Source organism: Cynocephalus volans, chromosome 8 (genome assembly GCF_027409185.1).
Source record: "Cynocephalus volans isolate mCynVol1 chromosome 8, mCynVol1.pri, whole genome shotgun sequence".
Classification (NCBI taxonomy): Eukaryota; Metazoa; Chordata; class Mammalia; order Dermoptera; family Cynocephalidae; genus Cynocephalus; species Cynocephalus volans.
Window position 1 is genome coordinate 48105395 of NC_084467.1, and position 27525 is coordinate 48132919.

General features: G+C 44.5%; 2 protein-coding genes across 2 annotated transcripts in view; one reads left to right on the forward strand and one right to left on the reverse strand.

The window, feature by feature from the left end:
• Nucleotides 1–8340, forward strand: part of C8A (complement C8 alpha chain) — a 53515-nt gene extending 45175 nt beyond the window's left edge. Inside the window, 4 exon segments of the mRNA XM_063105760.1 lie at nucleotides 3674–3735; nucleotides 3737–3828; nucleotides 3831–3884; nucleotides 8189–8340. Of these exon segments, the coding sequence (XP_062961830.1) occupies nucleotides 3674–3735; nucleotides 3737–3828; nucleotides 3831–3884; nucleotides 8189–8340 (360 nt within the window).
• Nucleotides 8341–19673: 11333 nt separating this feature from the next.
• The window catches only part of C8B (complement C8 beta chain), a 36021-nt gene continuing 28169 nt past the window's right edge, over nucleotides 19674–27525 (reverse strand). The window contains 4 exon segments of the mRNA XM_063105761.1: nucleotides 19674–19963; nucleotides 20776–20844; nucleotides 22188–22279; nucleotides 22281–22339. Coding sequence (XP_062961831.1) covers nucleotides 19674–19963; nucleotides 20776–20844; nucleotides 22188–22279; nucleotides 22281–22339 — 510 coding nt within the window.

Genomic DNA, 27525 nt, shown 5'->3' on the forward strand with positions numbered 1-27525 from the left:
CTTCTCCTTCCTCCTCCTTTTTTGTAGCTCTTTAAAAATCTAAAAGCCATTCTTAGCTCAGAGGACTTACAAAAACAAGCTGTGGGATGTCCATGGACCCAGGCTGCAATTGCTGCTCCTGCTCTTGCTCTACGTGATCTCATCTCCTCTTCACAATGAACCTCTGGCATAAGTACGATTCTCCCCATTAAACAGAGTAGGCAACTGAGGCTCTGAACGGTCAAGTGAATTGTTTGTGGTCACAGAGCTCATATGTGGCAGTGCCTGGATTTCAGAGCCTTGGACTTCATATTCAGTTCTCACTTCCCTGCATCCTTGCACCTTCCTTAAAGCAGTGGTTTGCAATCGCTGGGGGCAATTTTGTCCCTCATGGGAGATTTGGCAATGTCCAGAGACATTTTTGATTGTCATAACACACGGTGGGGTGAGGGAAGAGCTACTGGCATCTAGGGGTGGAGGCCGGGGATGCTACCAAACGTCCTATGATACACAGAACAGCCCCACAACAAAGAAAGACCTGGCCCCAATTGTCCATAGTGCCGAAGTTGAGAAACCTGCCTTATATTCCCAACCTCACAAAGGGAGTAAAATTATTTTCAAACTGCAAAGGAAGTGGGTTGTTCTAGCAGTTGTCAAACCGCATCCATCAATATGCAGGCTAGTCCATTAAAAAAAAAAAAGTATTTCAGACTTTTAAACAAAATATCATTGTTTTCCCACCCATTTTTCACTACCCTTGCCCATTTTTCTACATATATTTAAAATTTCAAGTGTAGATACATTTCTCCTTTTATAACATATACCAACAGTTAAACCTAAAGGTCTATTTTAACACCCTGCTTTCTATGAAGAACAAGGTCAGATGGATTAACCTTGATTTTATTTCTTCTCCGATAAGTAAGGGACCATTTTCACGCACCTGTAATTCACACAGGGTCTGAAAATTGCTATCATCAAGTTATTAGTGATTGGGGCAAAAACTGTAAAATTGATATCAGGAGTATGATAGAAACTCACAGGCAAGAGGAGAACTTTATGTTTGCCTTGAGCCAAACTTCCAAGGGGAAGACTGAGTTTCGTGATTTGGAGAAAACTGTGTACTGTCTTTTGGGGAAAAGAAGCTGGGCTTTGCAGGGTAGGAGGAGGAGAGAGACGTAGTTTGGGTCATAGCTCAGCCACCTTTTCAAAGTGTGACCTTAGACTCTTTGAGCTCAGTTTCCTGCTCTACAGCACAGGGTGATATGTCACTTCACAGGGTGAGGGAGAGGGGGTGCTTAGTGGATGTCAGTTGAGGAAACAGGTTCATAGAGGCTAAGGAACCAGCACAAGGCGTCCTCGCTAACAAATGATAGAGCCCAACTAGAGCCATGTCTGACTGACACTAACATCCCCAATCTTTTCACAGCCCATGATGCCCCCCTAAGAAGTTTGGACTCAATGCATTAAGCCACTGGCAGTTTTTAGAGCGGGAAAGTGTTACGACTGTGTGCTGTGCTTTAAAAAGAGAATGCTCATGGGGAGATGAAGGACGCATGGAGGGAAAGACCAGACAAGGAGACCAGGCAGGGGCTATCTGGAACCTGAGGTTCAGAGCAGAAACAGTGCCTTATTCGCCTGTGTATATGACCAGAACTCAGCAGTGCTTATTTATAACAGTCACTTAGACTGGGTGAATGTAGGAGTCACATTACATGTTTCATGTTCCATGTTATGTTGCTATGTTGTGTTATGTGATGTACTATTATGTGTTATGTATTATCTTATGTTGTGTTGCTATGTCATGTTACTTGCCTCCTCTGAATCTGTTTTCTCATCTGTAAACTGGGGACAAGATCATTGCCAATGTCTTTTCAAGCTCTAACATTCTAAGATCTTTTTCTTCACATCTCAATCCTCTCTTAAGTCCCACCAGCCCTCCAGGAAGCAGTGCTTCCTTCCCTCTTCCTGAGGGTTCTGGGAAGGAGAAATGTCAGATGGGGTACTTAGTGCTGAGCCCCACTGGAGGGTCAAAGGGAAGTGGCCCAACTGTCCTGCCTTGGCTGGAACCAAGAGTCATCTTTCAGCAGGGCCACAGGGCAGCTTCCTAAGTGTGGGGCCAAATTCCCTGAACTTCCAGTAAGTGGCCTTCTCCCCTTGGCTGTGGGCCTGACCAGTCCTGAAGTTAACCACCTGGTGACCTCAGGGCAAGGTCTGTTTGCCACAGGTCTTCTGCACACATTTCCCGGAACTAGTCAAGGCTGTTGCAAGCGCCTGCTGTTGACTTCTGTTTCCAGAGGAGTGAGACTGCCCCAAAGTGGCTCAGCCTATTACTGACTTGCTCTGTGACCTTGGTCAATGACTTCCCTCTTAGGATCTCAAGCTCCTCTACTGTAAAATGAGATATCAGGAAAAGACCTTTCATTTTATGATTGCATTAAAAAATATAACATTTTAAGCATCCTGAAGATGACCATTTGTACACACAACTTGAAAAACACTTTTTTCTTTTTTTGCTATCACCACAACAAACTAATAAAAGTGACACTTTATTTTATATCGTTCTTCCCTTTAATGGTGGAATCTCACTTCATTACCTCTTTAGATCCTCATAAGAATTCTAGGAAGTAGGTATCACTCCTATTTTATAGATAGCAGGTTTAGAGAAAAGCAGTTAAGTGTCCTCGGCCACACGACTAGGAAGGGAGCAGTATTTATTTAGCTTCTACTATGTGGCTGGCCTTCCCCCTATGTCCCCTCCTTTAATCCTCACAATAAACCCAGAGGGTAGATTATTATCACCACTTCACAGGTGAGGGAGGGAGGCTCAGGGTGGCATGTGCCCAGGACCACACAGCTGGAAGTGGTAGAGCTGGGATTTGAAGCCAGGTTTCCCAGCCCCAAATTCAATGCTCTTCCCACTACATCTACTACTTCTCAGCCTGAAGCAATTTTGCCTCCCAGGAGACATTTGGTAGCATCAGGAGACAGTTTTCACAACAGGAGGAGCGCTACTGGTGTCTAGTGGGTAGACCAGGGATGCTGCCAAACATCCTGCAATGCACAGGACAGCCCACTCCTGCCAACAAAGAACTGTCCAGCTGGAAATGCAATAAGGCTGAGGTTGAGAAACCCTGGACTGAGTCACGCCTGGAATGGGTTGCCTCAAATGTAAATGACTGCCACCATCCACACAACTGCCATACTTACACCATGAAGAGAATTACTCAGCAACGCCCACAACTACCTATCAAAGACTCATTAATTCCTGCATTGAAGGTTGGCAGTTTTTAAAAAATACTCACAAATACTCACAGTTGCAAATGCATTATACTCTTCCTGCTTCCTGAAAGTGTTGGAGGGGGCAGATGAGTTGGCACAAATAGCTCCTAAGCTCTTTTGTTACTCCGGGATCGGAAAAACACAGGTTTGAGTTCAGCAGGTTCATGTTCAGTGCAGCTCTTGCACTTAATAATTGTTTGATCCTGAGCTAGTCACTTGAACACTCTGAGCGTGGGAGTTTTAGAACCTCCTTCACAGAGTGGCTGAGAGGATCCAATGTGGTGGGATGAAGTTGGGTGTCTGCTTCTGTGCCTTGCATGTAGCAGGCCTTCCAGACATTTGGCGACCAGTTCCTGGACTCTGGGAAGGTAGACAGAGCCCAAGGACGGGTCCTATGTCCTTTTTGTGCCCTCAGACGCAGCCCATTCATGAAGTGCTGCTGCACACAAACCTGAGGCCTCTAAAGGCCAAACCCCAAGCCTGCACCGGGGTACCTGATGGAATTCAATGCCTGCTGCTGTGGGACCTGCTTCAACAGTGGGGAGCCCATCCTCGAGGGCACCAGCTGCAGGGTCAGTGCTGTCTGGGTTGCATGGGCTCTGCCTGTGAGCAAATGGAGATAGAGGGTAAGGCCTGTGCATCCACACTCAGTCCAGCTCAAAGGGGCCCATGCAGAAAGGACCTCTGGGACTCCCTGCCACTTCTTTCTGTACCCGCTCATCTACTACATTAGGAGACCACATGCAAGAGTTTTATTGCTGACCCACCACATTTAATTGTTCTTATGCTTTCTCCCAGCCATCAAGACCCTTTCTCAGATGCGAATTGTTTCTCATCAAAATGTATATGGACAATAGGATTCATTTCTGGAGGGGTAAACTAGTTTCCTAGTACTGCCATGACAAATGATCACGAACTGGGTGGCTTAAAACAATAGATAGATATCCAAAATTCAGGCTTATTGGCTAGGTTGGTTTCTTCTGGAGACTGAGGGACAATGCATTTCATGCCTCTCTCCTAGTTTCTGGTGGTGTTGCCAATCCTTGGCGTTCCTTGTCTTTTAGACACATCAGTCTAGTCTCTACCTCCATCTTCACGTGCTATTCTTTCTATGTCTCTGTTTTCTTTTCTTAAAGAGCACAAGTCATTGGATTAGGTCCCACACTAATCCAGCATAACCTCATCTTAATATGATTTCATCTACAAAGACCCTCTTTCAAAATATGGTCATATTCACAAGTAATGGGGGTTTGGACTTGAACATTTTGGGAAAACACAATTCAGCCCACCACAAGGGGTAAGTAGATCTCTTCATAGTGTAAGGAGTTAGGACTGAAAACACAAGTGGAGCAAGTGTGTATAGCTGCAGCACGAACCGACTGGCACTAGGGAAGAAAGTCATCCCTTAAAGATGAAGTCTGGGGAGCTAGATTGAATCCTATTTCGCTAACTCACTCTGAGACATGGGTTAATTACTACGTTCTGGGTTTTAGCTTTCTCATCTGTTTCCTTTGAGTTCCAAGGATCTCTGTGCATGTCCCAATTTAAGCTTCTAATTTCCAGGCATTCAAAACTGCTTACACGGTACATAGAATGATGGCCAAACACATGGGCTACCAAATCAATGTGTATAAATCAATTTCAATTGGCTACCGCAATGAAGAAATGTAAAGAAATAAAGAAGTCTGGATGGGTAAAGCTAAGGGACTACACTTGGGTCCATAAAACAAGCGGTTGAAGCACAGGGTAGATGAGATGGAGCAATAAGGCTCAACAGCCATGTGTAAAAAAGAGACCATGCCCTTAGTCCCAGTTCACTCAGTGGGTGTCAATGGCATGATACAGACACCTCAGAGTGAAGGGCCAGGTTAACAGAAGCAAAGAGCCCGGGACAAGGTTCGTCTCTGACATACCAGAAGCTTTATTCTTGGTGTCACACTTCATCAGACATTGGCGAAGCAAAGTAGGCAACCCAGTGAAGTGGGAAGACTCACACTGTTCTAAGAGGAAGAGCTGGAAAGATTAGGAATTTTCAGCATGGAGAAAAAAAGACTAATCTCTACCATGTGGGAAGGGATGAGACTTATTTCATGTAGCCACTGAGATTAAATTGTAGGATTGATGGAGAGAAGCTATAGCAAAGGGATTTGGGCTTAATGTGTAACGATTTTCTTCTGCACACAGGGTGGCATGTATGGAGTGGGGGAGGGGGTGGATGGCCACTTGCCAGGAAGTTGTAGAAGAGATTCATTTATCCAGTGGATGGTTGGGTAAGATGGCCTCAAGGTCACTTCTATCCCCAGAATCTGGGTGTCTGACCTCAACAAGGGAGGGCAACATGATTAACGGTTGGTAGTTTGAAACTTAACATCTGTAAATTCAGTTTGGCTTGGAAGAAACCATAGATATCAATTTTTTTTAGGATTCAAGGGAGATCCCCATCCAGCAGACCTGGTTTTAAAATGAGTTGTTGGTGGGTTATATTTCCTCCTTGGGAGAAGAGGCCTGAAATGTAGGCAAGGTGCATTTGATTCCCAGTGCTGCCATTTTTCATCTGGGCATAACCTGTAAAGAGAGATTACGTCAGTACCTTCCTCACAGGTTGTACTGAGGATTAAATTAGCTCACACATGTGGCAGGTTCTATTACAACAAGCAGAAGGAAGAGGTGGTTTTATGTAGGACGATCCACTGCTAGAGGATTTGTCCTGGGTTGGTGCTTTGTCTGAGTTCCCCCTTTGCTGGCAGAAGGGAGCACAATTTGGGTCCCAATAAACTGCCTGGTGTCCTGTAGGAGCAATTCTGATGGGATGAACCACAAGGGTGAGTGAAAGTCCCTGTGAAGGAGGATGCAGAGAATAAAAACTAAGGAGACCATCTATAGGGCCAAGCCTAGCACACAGTCTCCTCATGTGAATTGGGAAAAGGCACTGCCGGGTAGGTGGGTAAATTGGGAGGGAAGGAGAAAACCACTCTGGGCTGACATGGCCGACCTCCAGGGTCCAGGGCTTTCCTGACCTCCCAAGCATAATGTAGACTGGGTTGCGGCCCCCATTTGCCCATCAGCAAGGCAGCTTTTCCGAGGGCACCAGAGGTCAATGAATGGAACTTATTCTGTGCCAGCCATTATAGCAACGTTTTGTTTGTGTGAGCTCATTTATTTCCCCCAAGAACTTTATGACATAAGTGTTATTATTAGCCTCAATTTACAGGTGAGGAAAGTGGGGCAGGAGAAGCGTAGATAACTTCTGGGGTTCATCTAGTGAGGGAATGGCAGATCCAAGATTTGGACCCAGGCAGTGTGATGCCAGGACCCAAGCTCTTAACCATTATACTCTACTGATTTACATCCGGAGAGTCAGGAAATTTGGGGAATGATAGTAGAGGGTCTGAGGCAATCTCAGTGACGACCGTTTTGGGTTGTTGGGAGGGGTATATGTGCCAGTTCAGGGTTATCATCTCACCCTGGGTTAAAGGGACAGATGTGCACTCTGCCTGGGAAATTACACTTATAGCACTCCAAGGACCGTAAGAACCAGTGGCTTGCTCAGATCCCTGTCCACACAGTACAGAGACAGAGAGAAGAGAGAGTGTGAGCTGCCTAGATGTGCCTCTTCACTGGCCCAATGCCAGGCTCAGCAGCAGCCGTGATGAGTCACATGTACACACAGTGACCATCAGAGAAGGGAGTCATGATACTAATGATTGGGGGTGGAGGGGTGGAAGAGGAGGGGAGGCTGCATTCAAAGTCTCATTCCTCCTGCATTCAGTCCCCTCAAATTCAGTCAGTTGCACTAGCTCATGGTGTTCCATTAACCCTGTTCCAAGCAGGGTGTGGACATCAGTAGGCCTTGGGGCTATCATGCTGAATTTTCAGTGACAGAGATTGGGCTGGCAAAGAAATCCATGGCTGGGGAGTCAGTCAGCCTCCATGAAGACCCATTAGAATCCCTAGGAATTTTTCCAGCAAACCTTTGCCTGCAGGGTCTGAGTTGCAGAGGTGGGAGAAATGCAGACAGAGAAAACTGCTGTGGCTGCCCTGTCAGGAAGTGTAATTACAGAGCTGGGAGGGACGTGGAGATAATCTAATCCAGTTATACTCACACTGTGATCTGAGGATCCTGGGGTCTTACAGGCTGCCCCAGGGGAGGAGAGCGAGCCTGATAGAAACCCCAGCTTCAAGCAGAACAGCTCTATTCCCATCTGACTTAAATGTTGGGGTCCACGTAAGATTTCATTTAGGAGAAAAAATGGTGATAAAAAAAATAATGATGAAAAATCCCCATTGGATTAGTCCATCATTCTCTTATTATGAAGTCAAAAACTCAGGCTGAGAGAGGAGATGGGCTTGCCCAAAGGCACAGAGCCAGTAGGAGGCAGCAGCCCCTGGCTAGAGGGTTCCAAGCTAGATTTCCAGACATTCCAGGGTCAGTGCATGTGTTTGGATGCTTTGTGCAGAGAATCTGTCATCCACTGTGGCTATGCTGTCAGAGTCTTAGGAGGTTTGATTTGCAATTCCACATACAAAAACCCAGCAGTCCTCTGCAGAGAGGTGCTTGGCTGACCCTTTTTCTCTGAGTCCTCAGCTGGGCTGTGCCACCTGCTCTCACACCTTTCAGTGACTTGGAGTCATATTTCCAGAGGAGCTCACCCCTGCCTTCCTCTGCTATTGTCTTCCATGGAGCCAGGATCCCAATTTCATGAGATGGGCTCCCAGTGAGTGGCCTCTTTTCACTCCATCCAGAGTTTCAAATTAAGTGTGAGGCAGTGAGCACAGAGGCTTTGGTCAGCTACCGCAAGGCATTCCCCCAAGGAGGGATTGCACACCACTCTAGGGCAACAGAGTGACCCTCCCACCTTACCTACCCAGCTAACCTCCCCCTCCTCTGGGAAATTTTCTCCTCAGGCACCAGAGTGGACAGATACTGGAGCTGCCAGATCAGACAGATGCTGGAGCTGATGGAGCTCCTAGTCTGTGTTCAGAGCAGGCACCCAGGAAAGGAGGAGAGAGTGCAACAACCCCATACCCCAGAACAGAGGCATCTCGTGTCCAGGGCAGAAAGTACAGACCTGGGCTTGCTGAGCGCCTCTGGGTGCAGGCTGGGACCGACGCTGCAGTTGTCACCACCTACACTGGTTATTGGATAAAGACTTCTTTCAGCTGGGAGAAAATGCAAATCAACATAGATTTTTTTCATTGTCCATCCACGGCATTGTAGGCTTTTTCTAGCATGAACCTCAAAACTCTTCCAACCTCTACCCAGTTGCAATGCTGCTTCCACATTTTAGGTATTTGTTACAGCAGCACCCCACTTTTCAGCATTTGTTTTCTGTGTGAGTCTGTTCAAGCTGCTATAACAATAAACTGAGAGGCTTATAAACAACAGAGATTTATTTCTCACAGTTCTGGGGTCTGGAAGTCTAAAATCAAGGTGCCAGGCTTGAGTGTCTGGTGAGGGCCCACTTCCTGGTTTATGCACAACTGTCTTTTTGCTGTCTTTGACTCAAGTGTTGAGGGCTCCCTCTGGGGCCTCTTCTGTAAGGGCACTAATTCCCTTCATAAGGGCTCCACCATCATGATCTAATCACCTCCCAAAGGCCCCACTTCCTAATACCATCACCTTGGAGTTAGGATTCTAACATACAAATTTTGCGGGAGACACAAACACTCAGACCGTATTATATATATTCACTCCTATACCTCCTGTGACTTTTTGTGATCTGTCTTTTCCCAAGAGATGGTCATCTTGAGGGCAGGAAGCAGGAGTCACATTGTTTTTGCTCAGCCCTGTATCCCCAGAGACCAGGGCTGTGCCTTGAATAAATCATCTGTTGATTAAATAAGCAAATGAATTCTAGAGCAAGTTCACAGATGTGGCCCACACTGGTCAGTCCCCCGGAGTGGAGAGTGGATTTGGTCAATCAGTGGTGATCTGTGCACCTTCCCTGACCTACCCTGTGAGAGGCAATCACACTAGCCAGCCTCAGGGTCCCACAGCACTCCAGGCAGTTTGCAAATAGAGAACACGTTTTGTCGCACTGAATTTTCTGTTTATCTGTCAGTTTCCCCAATTAAATTGTGAGCTTCTTGAAGGCCAAATGTACATTCCCGGTATCTAGCAGGTACTCAAGAAATGTCTGGTGACTGACATATATATATGAAGTGGTACTGCATATCTTTCCAGAGTCCTCAATCTTGTTAGGGTAATAATAAGGCTTATATATATATGAAACAATTAGCGAAGATTTTAGGGCCACAGAAAATTAATTGTTGAGTTAATGCTAAAATATGTGGCACACAAAATAAGTGCTAAAGGAGGCAGGGGGGAGAGAGATTTATGTTGCTGTGGGCTTGTGTATTATAGATGGCATGGGGCCTGATCCATGCCTTGAAGGATTTTTCAACTAGGTAATTAGGGAGTAGACCTCCGAGACAGAAATCCAGCATGAGACAGAATTCGAAGATGAGATTGAATATTGGGTTGTGTGTAGGTGTGTAGGTGCTGGGGATGGGGGGTGGGGAATACATAGTGAATGTAAATAAATATTTACATAAACAAATATTATCATATGTAAATAGTTACATAGTGAATGTAAATAAGGTGCATAAAACACTTAGCACATGCCTGTCACACAGTGAATTATTAGCATCCCCATTTTTATTAATTAAAGCATATGATTCAGAAGTTTATTTCTGATTTCTTTTGATCTTCTTCCTGAAAGAAGAAAAAAAGACTCCCTTACTGCTTTCCATACTATCATTAATTTACTTTTTACTTTTTGAATTAATTTATATTGGTAATAAACTTACATTCATTATTTACTGGGGAGTGGTAGTTACATGCTAGACAGTGACCAGAGGCCAGACTGGCTAGGCCAATTGCACAGTTTACAGGAAGTCATTTGGTCTTGATCTAAAAAAACAATGATTCTCAACTTGGTTGCATATTAGAATCACCTGGGAGTTAAAAAAAACCCTGATGTACAGAAGCTGCACCCCAGACCAATTAAATCTGAGTCACCAGGGGTGGGAGTAGTATTAAAACCTCCCCAGGTGATTCCAAGTGCAGCCGAGGTTGAGAACCCTTGAGAGTGGAGGAGTCATTATATGCTCGTGGGGAATGGGTTATGTGACAAAACGAAAGGGCAGGGACAGTAAAGACTATCGATGCTATTTTATCTAGTCTTGTCAATGACTTCTTAAGATCTGTTTTATGAGTCCTGTTTTATAGCAGGAAACTGAGTCTTGGTGAGGCTGAGCCTCCTGGGTCACTGAGCTGGAAGGCCAGAGTTTGAATGTGTAATGCCAATCACATGCTTCCAATTCCCTGCCCACTTTTGCTCCTGTCTGCCAGTGGAGGGATTTGTAAGATAGTTTGTGGGATTCAGGGGAGAAGGAAGAAAGCAGAGGCAAGGGGACTCATTAGAAATTAAGTGTAGTTATCTGGACATAAGATGAGAACTTTAGGATTAAGCAATTGCCTGGATTGCCTGTGAGCCCAAAGCACCAGCTGAGCAATGCCATCTACCTGTCACCTGTCAGAACCAATGCCAGCCCCTGTCCCACTCCTCTGAGGATGCTACGTCCTCAGCAGTTTTAGAAATGAAAATATAGTGGCAGTGGTAATTTCAAAAGTAGCAGCACTTTGCCAGATCTGTGCCTTTCCCTCTTCAAGAATGACTGGCTCTCACCAAGCAGAAAACTCATCTGATGTATTCTCCCTTAGGTCCTTTAAGGGGATCTATAATCTAAGGTTTTATAGGTAGTCGGTGTAAACACATGGTTTAAAGATATAATCTTCAGCTTGACAAGGTGTCTTTTGAAAAGTAAATTAATGACAGAATGCAAAGCAATGAGTAGAGGCTTTTCTCCTTTTTTTTTTCTTCTTCTTTGAGAGAGAGAAAGATCTAGAGAGTACAGCACGCAATGAATCTCTTCTGAACTACATGCCTTTAGGGTAAAGAAAATGGACAGAGAGAAAGGGGAGGCTTCAAAAGCTACCGAGCAGAAATGAGCGAGTGCAAAGGGGAGCCATTCAGTGTCTGGAGAAGAAGGGGATGTGATATGGATTAGCGGAAGGGCATTGCTCTTCCATGAAGAAAATTTATGCTGCTACCTTTTCACTTCAGAAATGGGCAAATACTCGCTGGTGATCTTTTGTGCTGGACCCCAGGCTGGGTGCTGGAGGTGTGGAAACAAATCAGACATGGTCCCAGATCTGGAAGAATTCACAGTCTGCAAGAGGTGGCAATAGGTCCTAGACCAGCAAGAAGCCCAGGGGGCTGGGGGAGAGAGAGCCCAGCTGGGGAAGCAGGAAAGACAGCCTGGAGAAGTAGGGGATGGCAGGCGGAGTCTCAGACACGAGTGGGAGTTAGGAAAGCAATGGAAGTCGAAGGTGGGGTGCAGCAAAGCAGGAGAAATGGCTTGTGCGAAGTCACAGAGCTGGGATACCCCCAGATACATCGGGAGGGCAGTTTCTGCCTAGCTCCTCGGGTATTAATGCTGGTCCCTATCAGGCTGGGGATGGCTGAGTTTAGACTTCTGGTTTGGTCACTGGGCCTCTCCTAAGGGCAGCCAGTGCTTGTTCCTAGGGAGATTCCCACATATGGCCACTTCCCAGCCCCTCTCGGGCTTACTTTGGGGTGCTGTTGGTGTTTCTACATACCACAACCATGGTTATAAAGGCCAATAATTTCAAACTGGATTCACAGGTTCTCTCTGATCTAAGTCTAATGTATCACTCCATCTTTATCTCTCTTTTCAGACTGTGTGAGCCAGTTGTTCTAGAAATCTATTTTTCCTAACATGATGTGCAAAGCGCTCAATGACTAGCCCTCCCTTCATGTCCTTTCATTTAGCTCTTCCTTCAGTCATGCTGTTTCAGCCATGCAGGGCTTTTTGCTATTCCTTATACATGCCAGGCCCTCCCCTGCCTCAGGACCTTTGCACCTCCTCCTGCCTGAAATGCTCATCTCCTACATGAGCTCATCCAAGGCTTGCTTCCTCATTTCCTTCCAGTCTCTTCCCAGATATCACCTCTCCAAATACCATCTCTGTTCACCCTATGTAAAGAGGGGTACCCTTGCTCTCATTTATTTTTCTTGTATAGAACTTATCAGCACCCAAGATTATGGAAGCCCCCCTTATCCAAGGTGGATACATTCCAAGGCCCCCAGTGGATGCCTGAAACCTTACATAGTACCAAACCCTATGTATACTATGTCTTGTTGATTTAATAACTGAGATGGATACTAAGTGACTCATAGGTAGGTAGAATATACAGCATGGATATGCTGCACAAAGGAATGATTCATGTCCGAGGCAGGAAGGAGCAGGATGGTGTGAGATGTCATTACACTACTCAGAACAATGCATGATCTAAAACTTATGAATTGTTTATTTCTTGATTTTTCCATTTAATATTTTTGGACAACAGTTGACTGAGGGTGACTAAAACAGTGAAAAGTGAAACAGCAAATAAAGGAAACAGCTGTATAACTTTATTTGTTCTTTTATTTTCTTGGTCTGTGTTATGGATTGCATGTTTATGTCCCCCCAAAATTCATATGTTGAGATCCTAATCCCTAATGGGATGGTATTAGGAGGTTGGGCCTATCAGAGGTGGTTAGATCATGAGGATGGAGCCCTCATTATGGGACTAGTGCCCTAACAAGAAGAGACATGAGAGAACTTGCTTCCCTTCTCTCTGCAGTAAACCACATGAGGATACAAGAAGACGGCTGTTTGCAAACCAGGAAGAGTGCCCTCACTAGACACCAGATCAGTCAGCACCTGGATCTTGGATTTCCCAGCCTCCAGAACTGTGAGAAATAAATATTTGTTGTTTCCAGCCACCCAGTCTATGTAGTATTTTTGTTATGGCAGCCTAAACAGACTAGTCAGTATGCTTCCCCGCCATTAATATGCAATCCTTTCCATGGCTAGATCCCCAGTACTTAGAATAGTGTTTAGCCTTAGTAGGGGTTTAATAAATATTTGTTGAATGAAAGAACTATTTCCAAGTTAGTTTCCCAATTAGATCGGGTCTTGTGTCCCCACCAGGACCTTGCGCATACTACTCCTGGAAGCACCCGCCACCCTCCAGCTCCTATCTTCTCCTAGCTCCTCACCAGCACTCTTCAGGGCTTAGGTTAGGTGCCCATTCACCCAGGAAGCCAACACTGACCCCTTCCAATGCCCCACACTTCATCAGGTGCTAGTCCCTCATATGGCTCTGTGTTCTAGCACTTTCCATGTTCTATCACTGTAGCCTACTGGTCTATCAGCCCCATCCAGTGACTTCTTGCAGGACAGATGGGGACTCCTATTTACCTTTGGAACCCCAGCACCTAACATAGTGCTTGGTACATAGGAGCTTCCCAGTAAAAGTTTGTTGGGTGATGTTCTCTCTTTCTGGTCCCTCTGTGCTACTGGCAAAGACTCCAGAGTGGTCTTTATATTTAGTGTGCAGGAACTTGTGGGAGAGAACCTCACGGAAGACAGTTGCATGGGATTCCTGGGTCTTGCAAGCTTCCCGGTGCATGAGAACACAGAATGCCCACAGCATTCCCGGAGGCTGAACAAATGCAAGAGAAAGCCCACTTTTTCCACCTTAGTGAAGGGAAGTCCATCAAATCGAGTTAAAAATTCCTCATTCATGGCCTTGGGATTTCCCCCTTCCCCTGGGAGAGATAAAGGAAAATATGCTTCCCTTCTATATTAACAGCTTAAAATGTGAGATAAATGCTCCCATCCTAACCTGTTTTTAACAAATGGACTTCGCTGTCCAGCGGCATGATACATGTCTGACAGATCTATGTATCCGTTCTATTTCTTTAGAGATAGCAGCTAAGAAGTTTTATCTATTATTTGTCTCCCTCCCCCACTCCCATTTTCCTAACCAAGCATGTGGAGCAAACAGTTGATGGATGGATGGTGTTTGGGATAAAAGGGCCCAGAATCAGATAGTTTTCAGGATGTGAACAAACTGGCTTATTAACAAGGAGTCATCTGGCAGGAGGTGGTGGGGGAAGGAGGAGTGGGGAGCAGACGATGGCCAGTGATGGATGAAGGAACACCCGGGGTTGCAAGGTGTTGGCTCGAGATAACTGGTGGATGCCGCCAGTGGCAATAATGGAAGTGCCCGACTCTGGTGCGGCCTCCTGCACAGAGGTGAATGTCAGACCAGCCACACTCGACTCCCTCTGACAATCCTCTGAGAATTCCCCGCTGGAAATGGCGACCGCTGTTTCTTCTTTTTCTTTCTGTAAAATGCATCTACGTGTTCAAAGAGACAGATGCTAGGCAGGGTAAAAAGAGGCAGAAGTGAGGCAGGATGCTTTTGTTCAGCACCCAAGAATGGGAGGGCACTTGAGCATCTGTCATGTGCCAGGTATTTGGGGTGATGGCAGTCTCTTTGGATATGTCATGTCATTGAATTCTCATACTTGTGCTATGGGGATTAATGGCCCCATTTTCCCGTGAGGACACTGAGGCACAGAGAGGGTAAGAGACTTGATTAAATTCACACAGCTAGGAAGTGGTGGCATTGGGCCTTAAACCTCTGTCTGCCTCAAAGCCCTCCAAACCCGCTAGGTTTCTCCACTGCAGGGATGACAGACCAGGGGCCTTTCTCTGCCTCTTCTATGCAAATGGGCAGGTGGGCACTTGCTCTACTGATGAAGCTATATATGCTTCTGCTGTGGTGGGAGATGTGGGCATGGTGGCAGCAGCCCTTGGACTGAGCTTTGCCACTTTCGGGCTGTGTGGTCTTGGGCAAATCACTCAGGCTCTCCGAGGCTCTGTCTCATCACCTGTCAAAGGCAGATAATAAATCCTTCCTCTTGCAGGCATTGAGAGGATTAAGCTGGATTAGGTATGTGAAAGTTCTTTGTAACTGGTAATGCCCTCTACAAATATTAGTTATTATGTTGTTACATTTTCCCTTAATAACCGAGAGCTTGGGATATGAAAGCCGAAAGCCTTCTATGTCCTTTATTAAGACATCTCCTAGGAGCTAAGCTATTTTATGTCTTTTTGTTCTTGTATGTTGTAGTGGGTTTTGCACTGAAATGTATTTAAAGCAGTTTTAAATGACTTAAAAAAACCTAACCTGAGGTTTTTGTTGATGTTCTAAAAATCCCTGGAAATGATGGTGGCGGTGACATAGCTAATTACGGAACGCTTATGGGTCCAGGGCTCTCTCCCAAGTTCAAAAATTTGCATAATGGTCACCAAAACCCAGGAAGTTGGCATGGCCATCACCCTCATATTACAGAGGAGGAAATGGAGGCACAGACAGGTATGTAACCTGCATTAGGCCACAAAGTAGTGAGTCCCAGAGGCAAGCTTCAAATGCCAGCTTCAGAACACACACATCTAACACTATGCTGTCTGGCATCTCATCATGCTGTGTTTCCAGTTTTGCCTTAGAGGTCATGACATTACCCTCAATATCTCCATAAACAGATCGCTGAGGTTCTGAATCCCTCAGTATCAGAATCTGGCCTAACATTTAAGAAAGATAACTCAGAGAGGAAACACTATATAGAAAAACCTGATTTCATGACAATATTCAATTAACAGGAAATCTCAGAGACCTAACGTGTACTATTAGTATGTGGTTGTTAGGTTTTAGGTGGGCATTCCAGGTTTAAAACTAATCTAGAGATGAGAAGACTGAGGTCGAGGCAGAATATAGGGAGACAAATTTTTTTTTTAATGTTGCTCTTTATTTATTCCTGCCTCTGCCACATACTGAGCAGGTCTTTTTAAACCTCTCGAGCCTTGGTTTTCTCATCAACCTGTAAATATGCTTCTCAGGTTTACCCCACCAATGATTGCAGAGCTTTCTGCTGCCATCCTTTGCAAAGTTTCCCTGGAGTTTCTGGCTGTCCCCAGGGATCGTCACCAACACCAATCCCAAATGAATACTAACAGCCCCTACCTGATATTAGCTATTTTCCCCCTCTTCTATTTCACTTTTCTCTTGCAGTGCTGCCCACGAAGCTGGCTGGAGGTGCCTTCCCTTCACTGCTGTATGGGTTGCCCCTATCTTTGGGCTTGCTGTGTCCCACATCTCATGATGCCACCATCATGTGACACAAATTCACTAAGGTTCCTCACCAGTGTGGGAAGATTCTGCCCTTCCCACATCCTTTTCTTTAGTTCAATAATTCATGCAATGAATATTTATTAATGGCTTACTTGTGCCAGGTGCTGTACTTGGTACTTAGGATACATTATTAGTGCAGTAGATAGACACTGTCCCTGCCTTCACGGATGTTACAATTTGCGAAGGAATAAGAGACAATAAAAGAGTAAATTATACATGATAAAATGTCTGCAAAGTCTGGAAACATTGGTGAATAGACATGTCATTAAGGACATCTTCAATCTGTAAAACAAAACATTGTCTGTGTTTCCAGACTTCACGAACACTCTTTGCACTGTGATGAGTGTTTTGGTGCAGGAAATACAGGGTAAAATGGGAACAGAGGAAATCGACAGCTAACTAGCCTAATGGGATCAGGGGAGGCTGCCCAAGAGAAGAGACAAGGTGAGACCTGGACGATGCAGTAGGAATCTGTTTCAACAGGAGGGCAAGTGTCGGGTTGCTATGTGCAAGATCCTATGGTCACGGTGTTGCTTCATCAAGAAGCTGATCATGAAAGTCCCAAGGGAGACTGGGTGGGTGCCTCCAAAGGCTTCCTGCATCGGGTTTACTCTCTCCCGAAGACTTTTTATAAGTGCCTGGGAGCAGGTCAGATGGCTTTAAGACCAAGGTGGCTTTTCTTTAAGACCAAGATGGCTTTTCCCTGCCTGGATTTTCTGCCAGCAGGTGCTCTTTCTCCTGGCCTCTGCATCCTACCTTGATTTCCTTACTCACTTAGTTATAAGAAGTGAGTTTGCATTTAAAGCTTTCTCTACCTGTCATCTGATTGTATTAATATCTAACCCCATCAAATTCAGATAAAGATTAAATAAGATAATGTGGCTTCGAAGACTCCATAAACTGCAAAGCAGTCTATAATTGGCAGCTATTATTATTATTACTATTGTTACACTAATTATAATAATTATTATTCCCACAGAAGTTATGTTATTAGTCCCAGATCACATGGGGAGCCTCCTACCTCGACAAGCGCACGGAGGGGCTCACAGCACGTCAATGATTCACGCTTTTGGATGCAAAAATCTCTCACATCCAGCTACCTTGTGCTGTGTTCAGGCTTCCAGGATCACAGCCAGATGACACCGCCTGTATGCTGCCCCACGGATACCACAGCTCCTTCACAGGTACACCGGTGCAAGCTGCAGTTGCCAAGATTTTCCAAAAGCACAGTTTGCATTTATTTTGTTTAATTCTTACATTATGTTTCAGCCTCCTCCTAAATGCACTTGTTTGCAAAAAGAGCCACGAGGGGAAGTTCAGCCCACAAATAAGAATATTATTATTACACAGTTTAGCAGTGCCTGGGCGTCACCCGGGTATTCACCGGTGCTTCGCAATTCAATTGTCTCTCCTTTAAGACCATATTTAATAGGATAAACAATTCCTGCTAAATGCAATAAAAGTGAACCTGAGCTGTCATCTCCATAAGCAACTCAAATTTCCCATTAGAAACAGTGGCTGTGATTGAGATTCAGAATTTAATTTGGTGGTGCTTGCTTCCATGTGTTAGTGTCGGCCTCATGGGAGCCTCCCATCAACCAAAGACAGAAACGCTCTACCCTGTCTCCGGAGAATCTTAAAAGAAGATAGATTATAACTCAAGAATATTATACAGCCTCAGTATAATGAAAGAGATAAAACATTATTGGATTAGCCTGTTGAAATAACAGCAGACGGCAAAGCAATAATATTAAGCCAAACAAGGGCCCAGACCCATCAGCTCAATGGCAGGGGACACATGGATGCAGGAAGGCAGACAAAATCGCCACACCTGCTCCAACAACCCCTAAGTAGTAAAAAAGCAGCCCCTTCTGATGTTTGTTCTATTGACTCAGTTCCAAATAGCTGGTTGGGCCAGTTTGGGGGGTGGCAGTAATCAGCGCTTTAGTGTCACGGATGTATTAAGGTCTCATGCCCCAGCACCAGACCCAGAGGCAAACTCAAGGTAGATGATTTGGCTGACAACAAATTGATTAACAATGAATAGGATGAACCAATTCATTTTTAACCAACTGCTTATTTTTTCCCCACCAATTTCATTTCAACAAATTTCACTTCAATTAGACGGGAAGTGCCCGAGAGCAAAGAAAATCTTAAGGGGTGTTTTAATATGATGGAATGAATAAGAAAAATAAAGCTTAAATGCTCATGTGATAATCTAAAAAATAAAAATATTTTGGATTTTAGTAACCTATGGATCAACTGTTTTCTTCTTCTCCTCTTCAAGTGCCCCCTTCTCCAAAATGGTATTTGCACAAAAGCATAAGTGAGCAAAGTAGAATGTACAGACAATTGTATGGGGAAAGGGAGGGAGAGGGTCTGCATTGCAGATGACCCCACAGCCATCAACTTGACATTCTCCTTGACATGTTTCTCTTCCAGCCACTACAACCTTCTCTTTTCTTTTTTAAACTTTTTCTCATGCACTGATCAGTTTCTCTGGCTCTTGTCTCCAGCTCAGGATCTTCCCTGGACACCCACCCATGTCACTCCTTCATTAAGCACAATTCAGCTCTGCCCCAGAACTCCTGCTCCCAACGTGCACAGCCTCACCCTGCCTATGCTCAGCATCAAAGTGAGCTGACTCAGAAGGCAGTGGGTGGATATTTGTCAGTCACACACACACACGCACACACACACACACACACACACACACACACACACACGCACACGCACACGCAGAGTGCTTTGTGCTGTGTTGTAGTTCCTGAAAAATTCTTTATTACTGGGAGGTAATAGAGCATCACTTAGAAGTTTAAAACTCTCAGCTCTGCCATTTTCTGACTTTGTAACCTTGGGCAAATTGCTCAACTGTTCTCAGTTCCTCTGTTAAATAGGGCTAATAATAGCACCTATCTTATCGGATTGTCATGAAGAAGGAATGAATTAATACATTGAATCCGTGGCTGGCACACTGTAATCACCCAATAAGCATTAACCGCTATTATTATTGAACAAGACTGTGTATTTGTCAAGGGAAGAACAACTTCATATCTACCCATGGATTCATTCTTAGGCACCTACTATGTGCCAGTCACTGCTAGATAGTGGGATGACACCGTGAGCAACTCCCAACACAGTTCTGGGCTGCTGGTAGATATGAGTGAAATAAAATTGCAGAATGAGCCAAGTAAGGATTACGAAGATGCTTAAGCTATATGGAGTTTATAATTTTTGTTTAAGTCACTATTTATTTAAATCAGCATGCATTTTACAAACTAACATTTTTATTTTAAACAGCCTAACGGGCATTGCCTGCTGCCCTCAGGCAGGCCCCAGGTGGGAGCTGGCGTGGAAGCTGGCCGGGGGTTCTCGAGGGTTCGGAACTCTTGCGGTAAGTAGCCCACAGCTGTATCACCTGCAAGAAGCTCTCCCTTCCCTCACAGTTAAGTGTTTCTGAAGCTGTGCCTGAGCAGGGGCTGCCCCCATTTTGAGGAAGTGGATTGTCACACTGCCTTTCTCTTGTTTTATATCTTCCAGAGCATGAAGACCAGTTTGACCAGCAATTCCACTTCCCATCAGTGGGGACATCTGTAAGAAAGAAGGTCAACAAATATTAATTAGCCCTTGTTATATTCTGGTGCACTATGGGGTGGGATGGGATGGGATGTATAAGCCAAAAGTCTTTGAGAGTCTGAATCTTTGATCTCCCCCCTCCAATCAACTGTCCTTCTCTCTGGCCACTGTACTTGCCACGCTCCCTCCTACCACAGGGCCTTTGCTCATGCCGTTCTCCTTGCCCAGAACACTCTTCCCTCCTCTATTTACCTGGTCAAAGCTACTCACCCTTCGGATCTCAGTAAAAGTAAAATCTGTAAAAAGAGAGACCTTCCCTAGCCCCTAATTCCCCAAAATACAATGTGCTAAGAGCTATAAATAGATACAAGGGTACTTCAAAAAGCTCGTGGAAAAATGAATTAAAAGATAATACAAATCTTCCCATGAACTTTTTGAAGATCCTTTCTATATGTTTAAAGTCCTGCAGGAGCACACAGGAGTAATTAAGTAATTCTACTTGGGGGATTAGAGGAACTTTTACAGAGGAGGGAGCATCTGTGCTGGATTTTAAAGGATAAATAGGAGTTCACTAAGTACAAAAAGAGGGCAAGCATTCTAGAATGATCAAAAAAAGCCTTGCAAATGCCATGCATTGGTAGTCCTACAACACAAAGCATTCTCAGTTGTGAAGATAATGAAATATGAAATCAGGAGCCAGGAGGGTTCTCAGGTTTTACAGTGTTCAGCCCCCTACTCCACACCTCCACCTTGCTCTCGTTCTTTTACATTATATTCTGGCCTTTCACAGAGTTCTCTTTTCCAACTAACTCTCAGAGACTTCTTACTTTTCTGGTAGGTGACCTCACAGGCTGGGACTTGGAATCCAGCAGGACAGATGCAGTCCCAGCGTGATTCTGAGAAGACAACGCAGAGAAAGTGTGAATCATACCCTGTGCAGCAAAGAACTCCCAGTGCTCAGCCCTGCACCTCACTGCACTGCCATCGGGTCAAGCCAGGGCATAGATTTAGCTGAATGGTTTATACTAAGCAGCTTCAGTGCCAAGAATACCTACTTTCTTGAGAGTCCTTTGTTCATGGAAGGGTGTGTACTGCCACACTGGGGAATTACACAGAGTTGCTGAGGACAAACTCATTAACTGACATTTGACCCATTCTTACAAGCTTTCAGGGTCAGAAGTTGCTTTAGTTATCACTGAGGCCAATCGTCATTGACGCTCAACTTCATCACTAGTAATCGTCTAGCCTCTGCTTGAATACCTCTAGGGATGGGGAACTCACTATTCCTAGACGCCTCTTCCTACCTTTGGCCAGTTCTGACACTTTGGAAGTGAGTGCTCATGTTAATTTGCAATCGGTCCCCTAGAGCTTCTCTCATCTGGGTCATACAGAATCTCTACAGGACTATCCTTCATAGGTCAGGCCCCTCACGTCCACTCTACAGCTTCAGGCCCAAATTTCATACGAGGCAAGAAGGATTTCAGTAACCCTAGGTCAAAACCTGGAGCTGATGGGCTGATCCCACTTTCTATGCAACTGACCCTCACATAGGGGTCCTTGTGCTGATGGCAGAACTTCCAGGCCTTACACTCTCCCTTAGGTTTGCTTTGCTCAGATCCAGCCTGTCTGAGAAACTGGAAACATATTTCTCAATCCCATCCTGCAACTGGAATCTTTCTCCCTGTGAATATGTCTTCTTTTGCATCCCCTCTGCTGAGCTCACTCCATCCACATGGGCCCTGCCCCGACTTCAGCTGGCTCCTTGACATGGGACTTGCTGTAACTAGTTGCTCCTGATGCCCTATGTTTGGGTGCTAGACCAGACTCTTCCTCAGAGTCTTGCTAGCCCATCACAACAGGAGCATGAGATTCTAGGCCCCGCCACTCCCAGTTTGCCCTGCCCACAGCAGTAACCCCGGACATGACCTTGACATTAGCAATCAAGTTCTAATGGCCTTTTCTTGCTGCTGCCCACCCCCAAACCTTCTCACCGTGTGTTGGTCAGGACATGAACAAAGGTTTTCTCCTGCTCAGCCCAGTCTCAGTCTGCTCCTGTCTTCAATTCAGTACTGCCGTCCCTCACTGTGCCCCTTGGGGCTGGAACCTAGGTATTCTGACAGCCAGAGCTGCCTATCTTCTGACTTCTTGGGAAATGGAAGTGGGCAAATGGCCGGCCCCAAAGCCAGCCCCCTTCAGGTAATGGCTTCCATGAGGGACACCAGCCACCTGGAAATGCTACCTTACAGGATGGGGACCCCATTCCCTTGGCATGGAGCACAGTGGCAGGAGCTGACTTCCTTCTGGAACTCCTCCAGGGTCCACTTCATGTCCACTCACTGTGCTGGAGTAGGCAAAATCTGTGGCTGTCACCAGTTCATACAGAGGCTCCACCTGGGCAGAGAGGAAAAGCATTTATTTTGAGAGGAAACAGACATGGGACAGAAGCGGAGAGCAAGGCGACACAGGAAGGGGCGGGGTCGGTGCACGCAGACCATGAGTGGATGGATGCTATAGCCACAGGTGGATGCCCATCCTCGCCCTGCCTCCCCTGCCCAGCATCCACAAATTCTCTCATTCACATTCAGATCAATGAACACTTGCTGAAAGCCTACTAAGTGCTAGGCATTAAGCATAAATTACAAGTGAGATAAAATCCCTGCTCTCAAGGAGCTCAGAATCTAGAGATAGAGACAAACACACCAATAGATGGTTACAACCCAGTGGTTACAGGCAACAGAGGAAACCTGAAGAGAGCAGCAGGTGAGGGGTGGGGAGAAGTGGACCATGAATCGGTCTTTGGTGGGGCAGTGAAGGTGACTTTCCAGCAGCTCTTTGGAAGTATTATGGGAATATTACTTCAACATCACCCTCCCCCTCCAAATCTATCAAAATCATTCACATCATGCAAGAGCCACCACGAGGAAGCCTTTCCAGAGCTCCAAAGCTCTCGGAACACCTCCCTGCATTAAACATCTAGGATACTGTGCATACTCATCTGATGCGAGTTCTGTGTTTTTGACTGCTCCTTTATGGTCACCGCATTTTTTTTTAAGTTGCAGAAGTCTCTCTTTTTTCTTCTCTAATTAGATGGCAAGCTCCTGGAGACCAGGTCTCTGTACAGCTCAGCTCTGTGTCCCTAGGGTCCAGTCCCAGCTTAGTAAGCAAAGTAGATGGATGGATGGATGAAGAGGGGATGGAAAGTCTCAGCAGCTGCAGGCCTGGCGGAGAGGGCATGGCTATCAGAAATGTAGGAGCAGAAACAGCAGGTGCTGGTCACTCGCTAGAGGTGGCAATGTTTGAGTGGGAGAAGTTACAGATGGATGTGGTAGTGTTCCTGGGTTAGGAAAACCAGAAGCACAGTCCAAAGAAGTGGTTAAAAACGTTCAGCTCTTCTCGGCTCACATTTCAGCTCCAGGGCCAGGTTCCTCTCCGGATTTTGTGTGTGATCCTGCCCTAATCCAACCCTGGAGAGTTTAGGGTCTGTCTAAATGCAGGCAATCATGCCTGATAGAAGCCTCTGGTGGGAAGAAAATTGCTTCCAATTCTTAATGCATCTGATGCTGACCTTCACCCCAGTGGGCAGAGCCAGGCCCCTTGGTGGTCCCATTGTCTCACGTTTTGTGGTCAATGAATTGATCCAGAGGCTGTTTACATAACCGTCCAGCCTGCTGGCCACACATGGGGAGGGGGGTTGGGAGGGAGGAAGCGGGAAGCTTGCTTTATGCCCGTGAGGAGCTGCTCCAACAATCTGCTTTTGCTCCTGGAGCACCCTGAAGGGCTGCCTTTGGCCACCAAGGCATTTTCCTACCAGCACTGAGATTCGTTCCAGCAGAATGACCAAGTCTAGCCAAATTGGAATAAACCTTCCATATACTGTGTTCCGGGAGTTGTGTGGAGGTTTACAAATATGATCTCTCCTTCTCCTCACAAGGTAGCAATTATTAGCTCCATTTTCAAGTGAGGTTAAGTAACTTGATCAAGGTCACACAACTTATAAAATGGTATTGTCAGGATTCTAACCCAAGGTGTTTTTTCCTAATAGATTATAATGATTATTGATAAAAATGGCTTATTCCCATTTCCAACCTCTATCCCAGGGCTCTCCAAATTTTGCAAACTATGGTCAGCCTTGGAACTGAGCAGCAACTACTAAGGACTCCACTGATTCCCATTCAATTTAATATGGCACATTTGTCCGTTCTTTGGTTTGCTTTTCCTTTTTTCCCGTCTCTCTTTTCTCCCCTTCTTCCTCCCTCCCTTTCTCCTTCCTTTCCTTATCCTCTTTCTTCCCCACTTCTCCCCCAAATACAAAATCTTAACTGCTCACATCAATCATTGGGTCCTCAGCACACATGTCCTGGTGAAAAATTGTGTTTATCATATTGTTGCAAAAAGACAGTGGACACTTTCTGTTAAACTCCATGCAATTCTCTATAGTGGACCTTGGTGCTCTTAATGATATCAAGTAATTATTACTCAAGCTAGCATTTATTAGGTGCTAAACTAAATACTTCCTGTATATTATCTAACTTAATCTTCACAACAATCTTATGAGTTAGACGTAAGTGCAGTTTTATATTTCACTTTTTTCACTTAACATTGTAATATGAGCATTTTCCCACATGATTCAATAGTCTGGTGAAATGGTTTTGCATGGCTTCAGAGTATCCTGCTGTGTGGATGAACCACAACGGATTAACTCCTCTTCTGTCGTTGAGCTTTTAGGACACTTTCCTTTTTCTTTTCCCTTCCCCGTACTACAAACAACAAAACAAGACCTGTCTTTTATATATATATATATAAATATCTTTACCAAATTTTCAAATTATTTCTTTAGTAGATTCTTGCATTTGGAGTAATTGAATCAAAAGCTATAAACAGTTTTAATATTTTGGATATATCTGCTTTCTTTTCCTAGAGTTGTACCAAATTATTTTCCCATCCCATTCAACGAAAGTGCCCAGCTCATCAGTCTCCATGCCATTGAGTACTACAGATTTTTAATCATTGTCAATTTGATAGATAAAAAATAATACTGCATTGTTACTTTAATTTTCATTTTTTATTACAAGAGAGGTTAGAAACTTTCAGAAGGGTGTTCCATTCTTTTGAGATGTTTCTTATAAATTGTATCACTCCTCACATATTAAGGATTTCATTCGTGACAAAATCATTTTTTTGGTGTTTTATCTGCCTTTTAATTATATTCCTTGTGTGAAATGTAAAATTCGTTTTGGAAGGTGGGGGTGAGATCTATCAGTCCAAATCCAATATTGCCTTACCAGACAAGTGCTACCATATTTGTTTTTTAAAACTTCTCTCAGTTGGAGCAATTTGCTTTTAGAAAATCTCTGAGTAATTTGCTTTTGGAAAGGTGTGATGGTCATTATTGCTGTTTACCAAATATCTCCACTTCTTTTCCTTCTGGACACACAGTAGGGCTGCAATTTCCCCCTTCCTTAAAGGCAGGTTTGCAATGTGACTTGTTTTGACCAATGAAAGGTGAGCAGAAGAGAGTGCCACTTCCACATCGGAGCTTTCAGAGCAGAGTGAGGTGACTTGTCCCACTCCCTTATCACTGCCGTGGTGATCTGGATAGTACATGAGAAGATAAATCCCCCATTGTCTGGATCCCTGAGTGAGAACCTTGAGCAAAGCCTCCTCGCCAACACACTTCAGACACGTGTGATTGAGAAATAAACTTTGGTTGTACTAAGCCACTGCAATTTGGGAGTTCTTATTCTACAGCATGATCTAGGCTATTCTGACCTCTGTGTGAGCACCATTCACTACCATATTTATTCCTTTCTACCCTGGGCAATGCCAATAATCCATGCAGTAGTTTCTCCATCAGCCTGGGTCCCAGCCCACAACCTGTCTACCCTGACTAGCACAAAAATGTACATGGATAATTGACTTTGTGACTAGGATTACTAGTTAAGTACAGGATACTCAGTTGCATTTAAATGTCAAATAAACAAGTAATTTTTTAGTGTAAGTATGTCCCATGCAATATTTGGGAGATGCGTATACTAAAAAATTAAACCTTATTTATTTGCAATTCAGATGTAACTGGACATCTTGTATTTTGATTTGCTATCTCTGGCAATCCTTTTTGTGACTCCTTTAATATCTCAAAATATCTTTGGAATTCTTCACCACTAATGACCACTTTCTGAAGCACAAGCTTTTCCCTTCAAGACCTTGTGGTTATTGCTCCATTATCTCCAGTCATTTCATGTTGCAAGGACTTCTAAGACCGGTTAGACTTTCATTCCTGTAGGATGTATTTGTTCCTAAAAGTAAAACATTTCACCAGGATGTGTTTCAGAATTGTTTTGTCTTCAGTATTTTTGCCTAATTTCCAATTCTGCATTATCAGCTCAGAGAAGTTTCTCGTATTATGTGCTTGATTTGATTAATGTGTCTTTACATTTAAACTTGTCTCTTTCTCAGGAAGAAGTTTCTGTGTTTTAGATTTCCACTTCTGTACTTTCCATTCATATTTCTTTTCTGTCATTGTTTTAATCTCTTTATCTTTTACTTCTGCATTATGAGAACATTTTTATAGCAACTTCCACATCACTGACTCAATTTTCTGCAGTGTCAATTCTGTTCTTTATAGATTCCAATGTAGGTTTTAATTCTGCTATTGTGCTTTGGTTTCCTATACTCAACTACCTCCCTTTTTATCTGATTAGTGTCTAAACATCTCAGCTTCTATTTTTATTTCATAAATTCCTTGCTTCCTTGAATTTTATTACAATCACAAAGCAAATGCATTCTAAAATCTACTTCTATTTTTCTATTTTTTAGACATATGCTCATTTTCTGCACCTTGAATATAATTTCAGTCTTTTGTGCACAAAAATCTATACGTCCATTGTTGTTTCTTAACTCTTCTTTGAAGAAAGAGCCACGTCTCTGCAAGTTTACCAGTGAGCAGCGTGAATAGGTTCTTCTGTGGTCTCCTTCCCTGCCTACCTGGCTTCTATAGACATCATGTTTCACACCTTGATCTTGAAGACTGGTTACCTTACTTAAGCCTTGGCAACACTCTTGCATCTAGGAATTGCTTATCTAGTAGGCTCTACTGTCCTGAAAGCCAGTCACTGCTCCAGCTACCTGGTAAGCTGGCTTTGCAGAGAAGAATTATTCTGAGATAATGTGAAGCCATCCATAGTTTTCTCTAGCCAGAAAGTGTGCGTGTATGTTTCCAACTCAGGTTAGGGAGGTACAGAATTGTGTAAAATCTTCAACATTCTCTCCCACTCCTGCAACACTTCTGAAAACATCTCTGATCTGTAACACATTTCACATCACATCACATACTTGACATTCCCAGTGCTCAGGCAGGCACATTCAATCTTCTAAGTAGGGAATTATCTTGGCTCTCAGTTTCCAAAAAAAATCAGGTAAGATAGCTCAGTAAAAAGTAAAGACAGGGGTCTGTTTTCCCCTGAACTCTCTTTTCTCTCCCACGCCCACCTGTGATGTCAACCAATGTAACCATGGATGGTATCACCCAAGCCCAGATCTCTCTGGAGATGCCTACAACATATGGTTGACTTTACCCA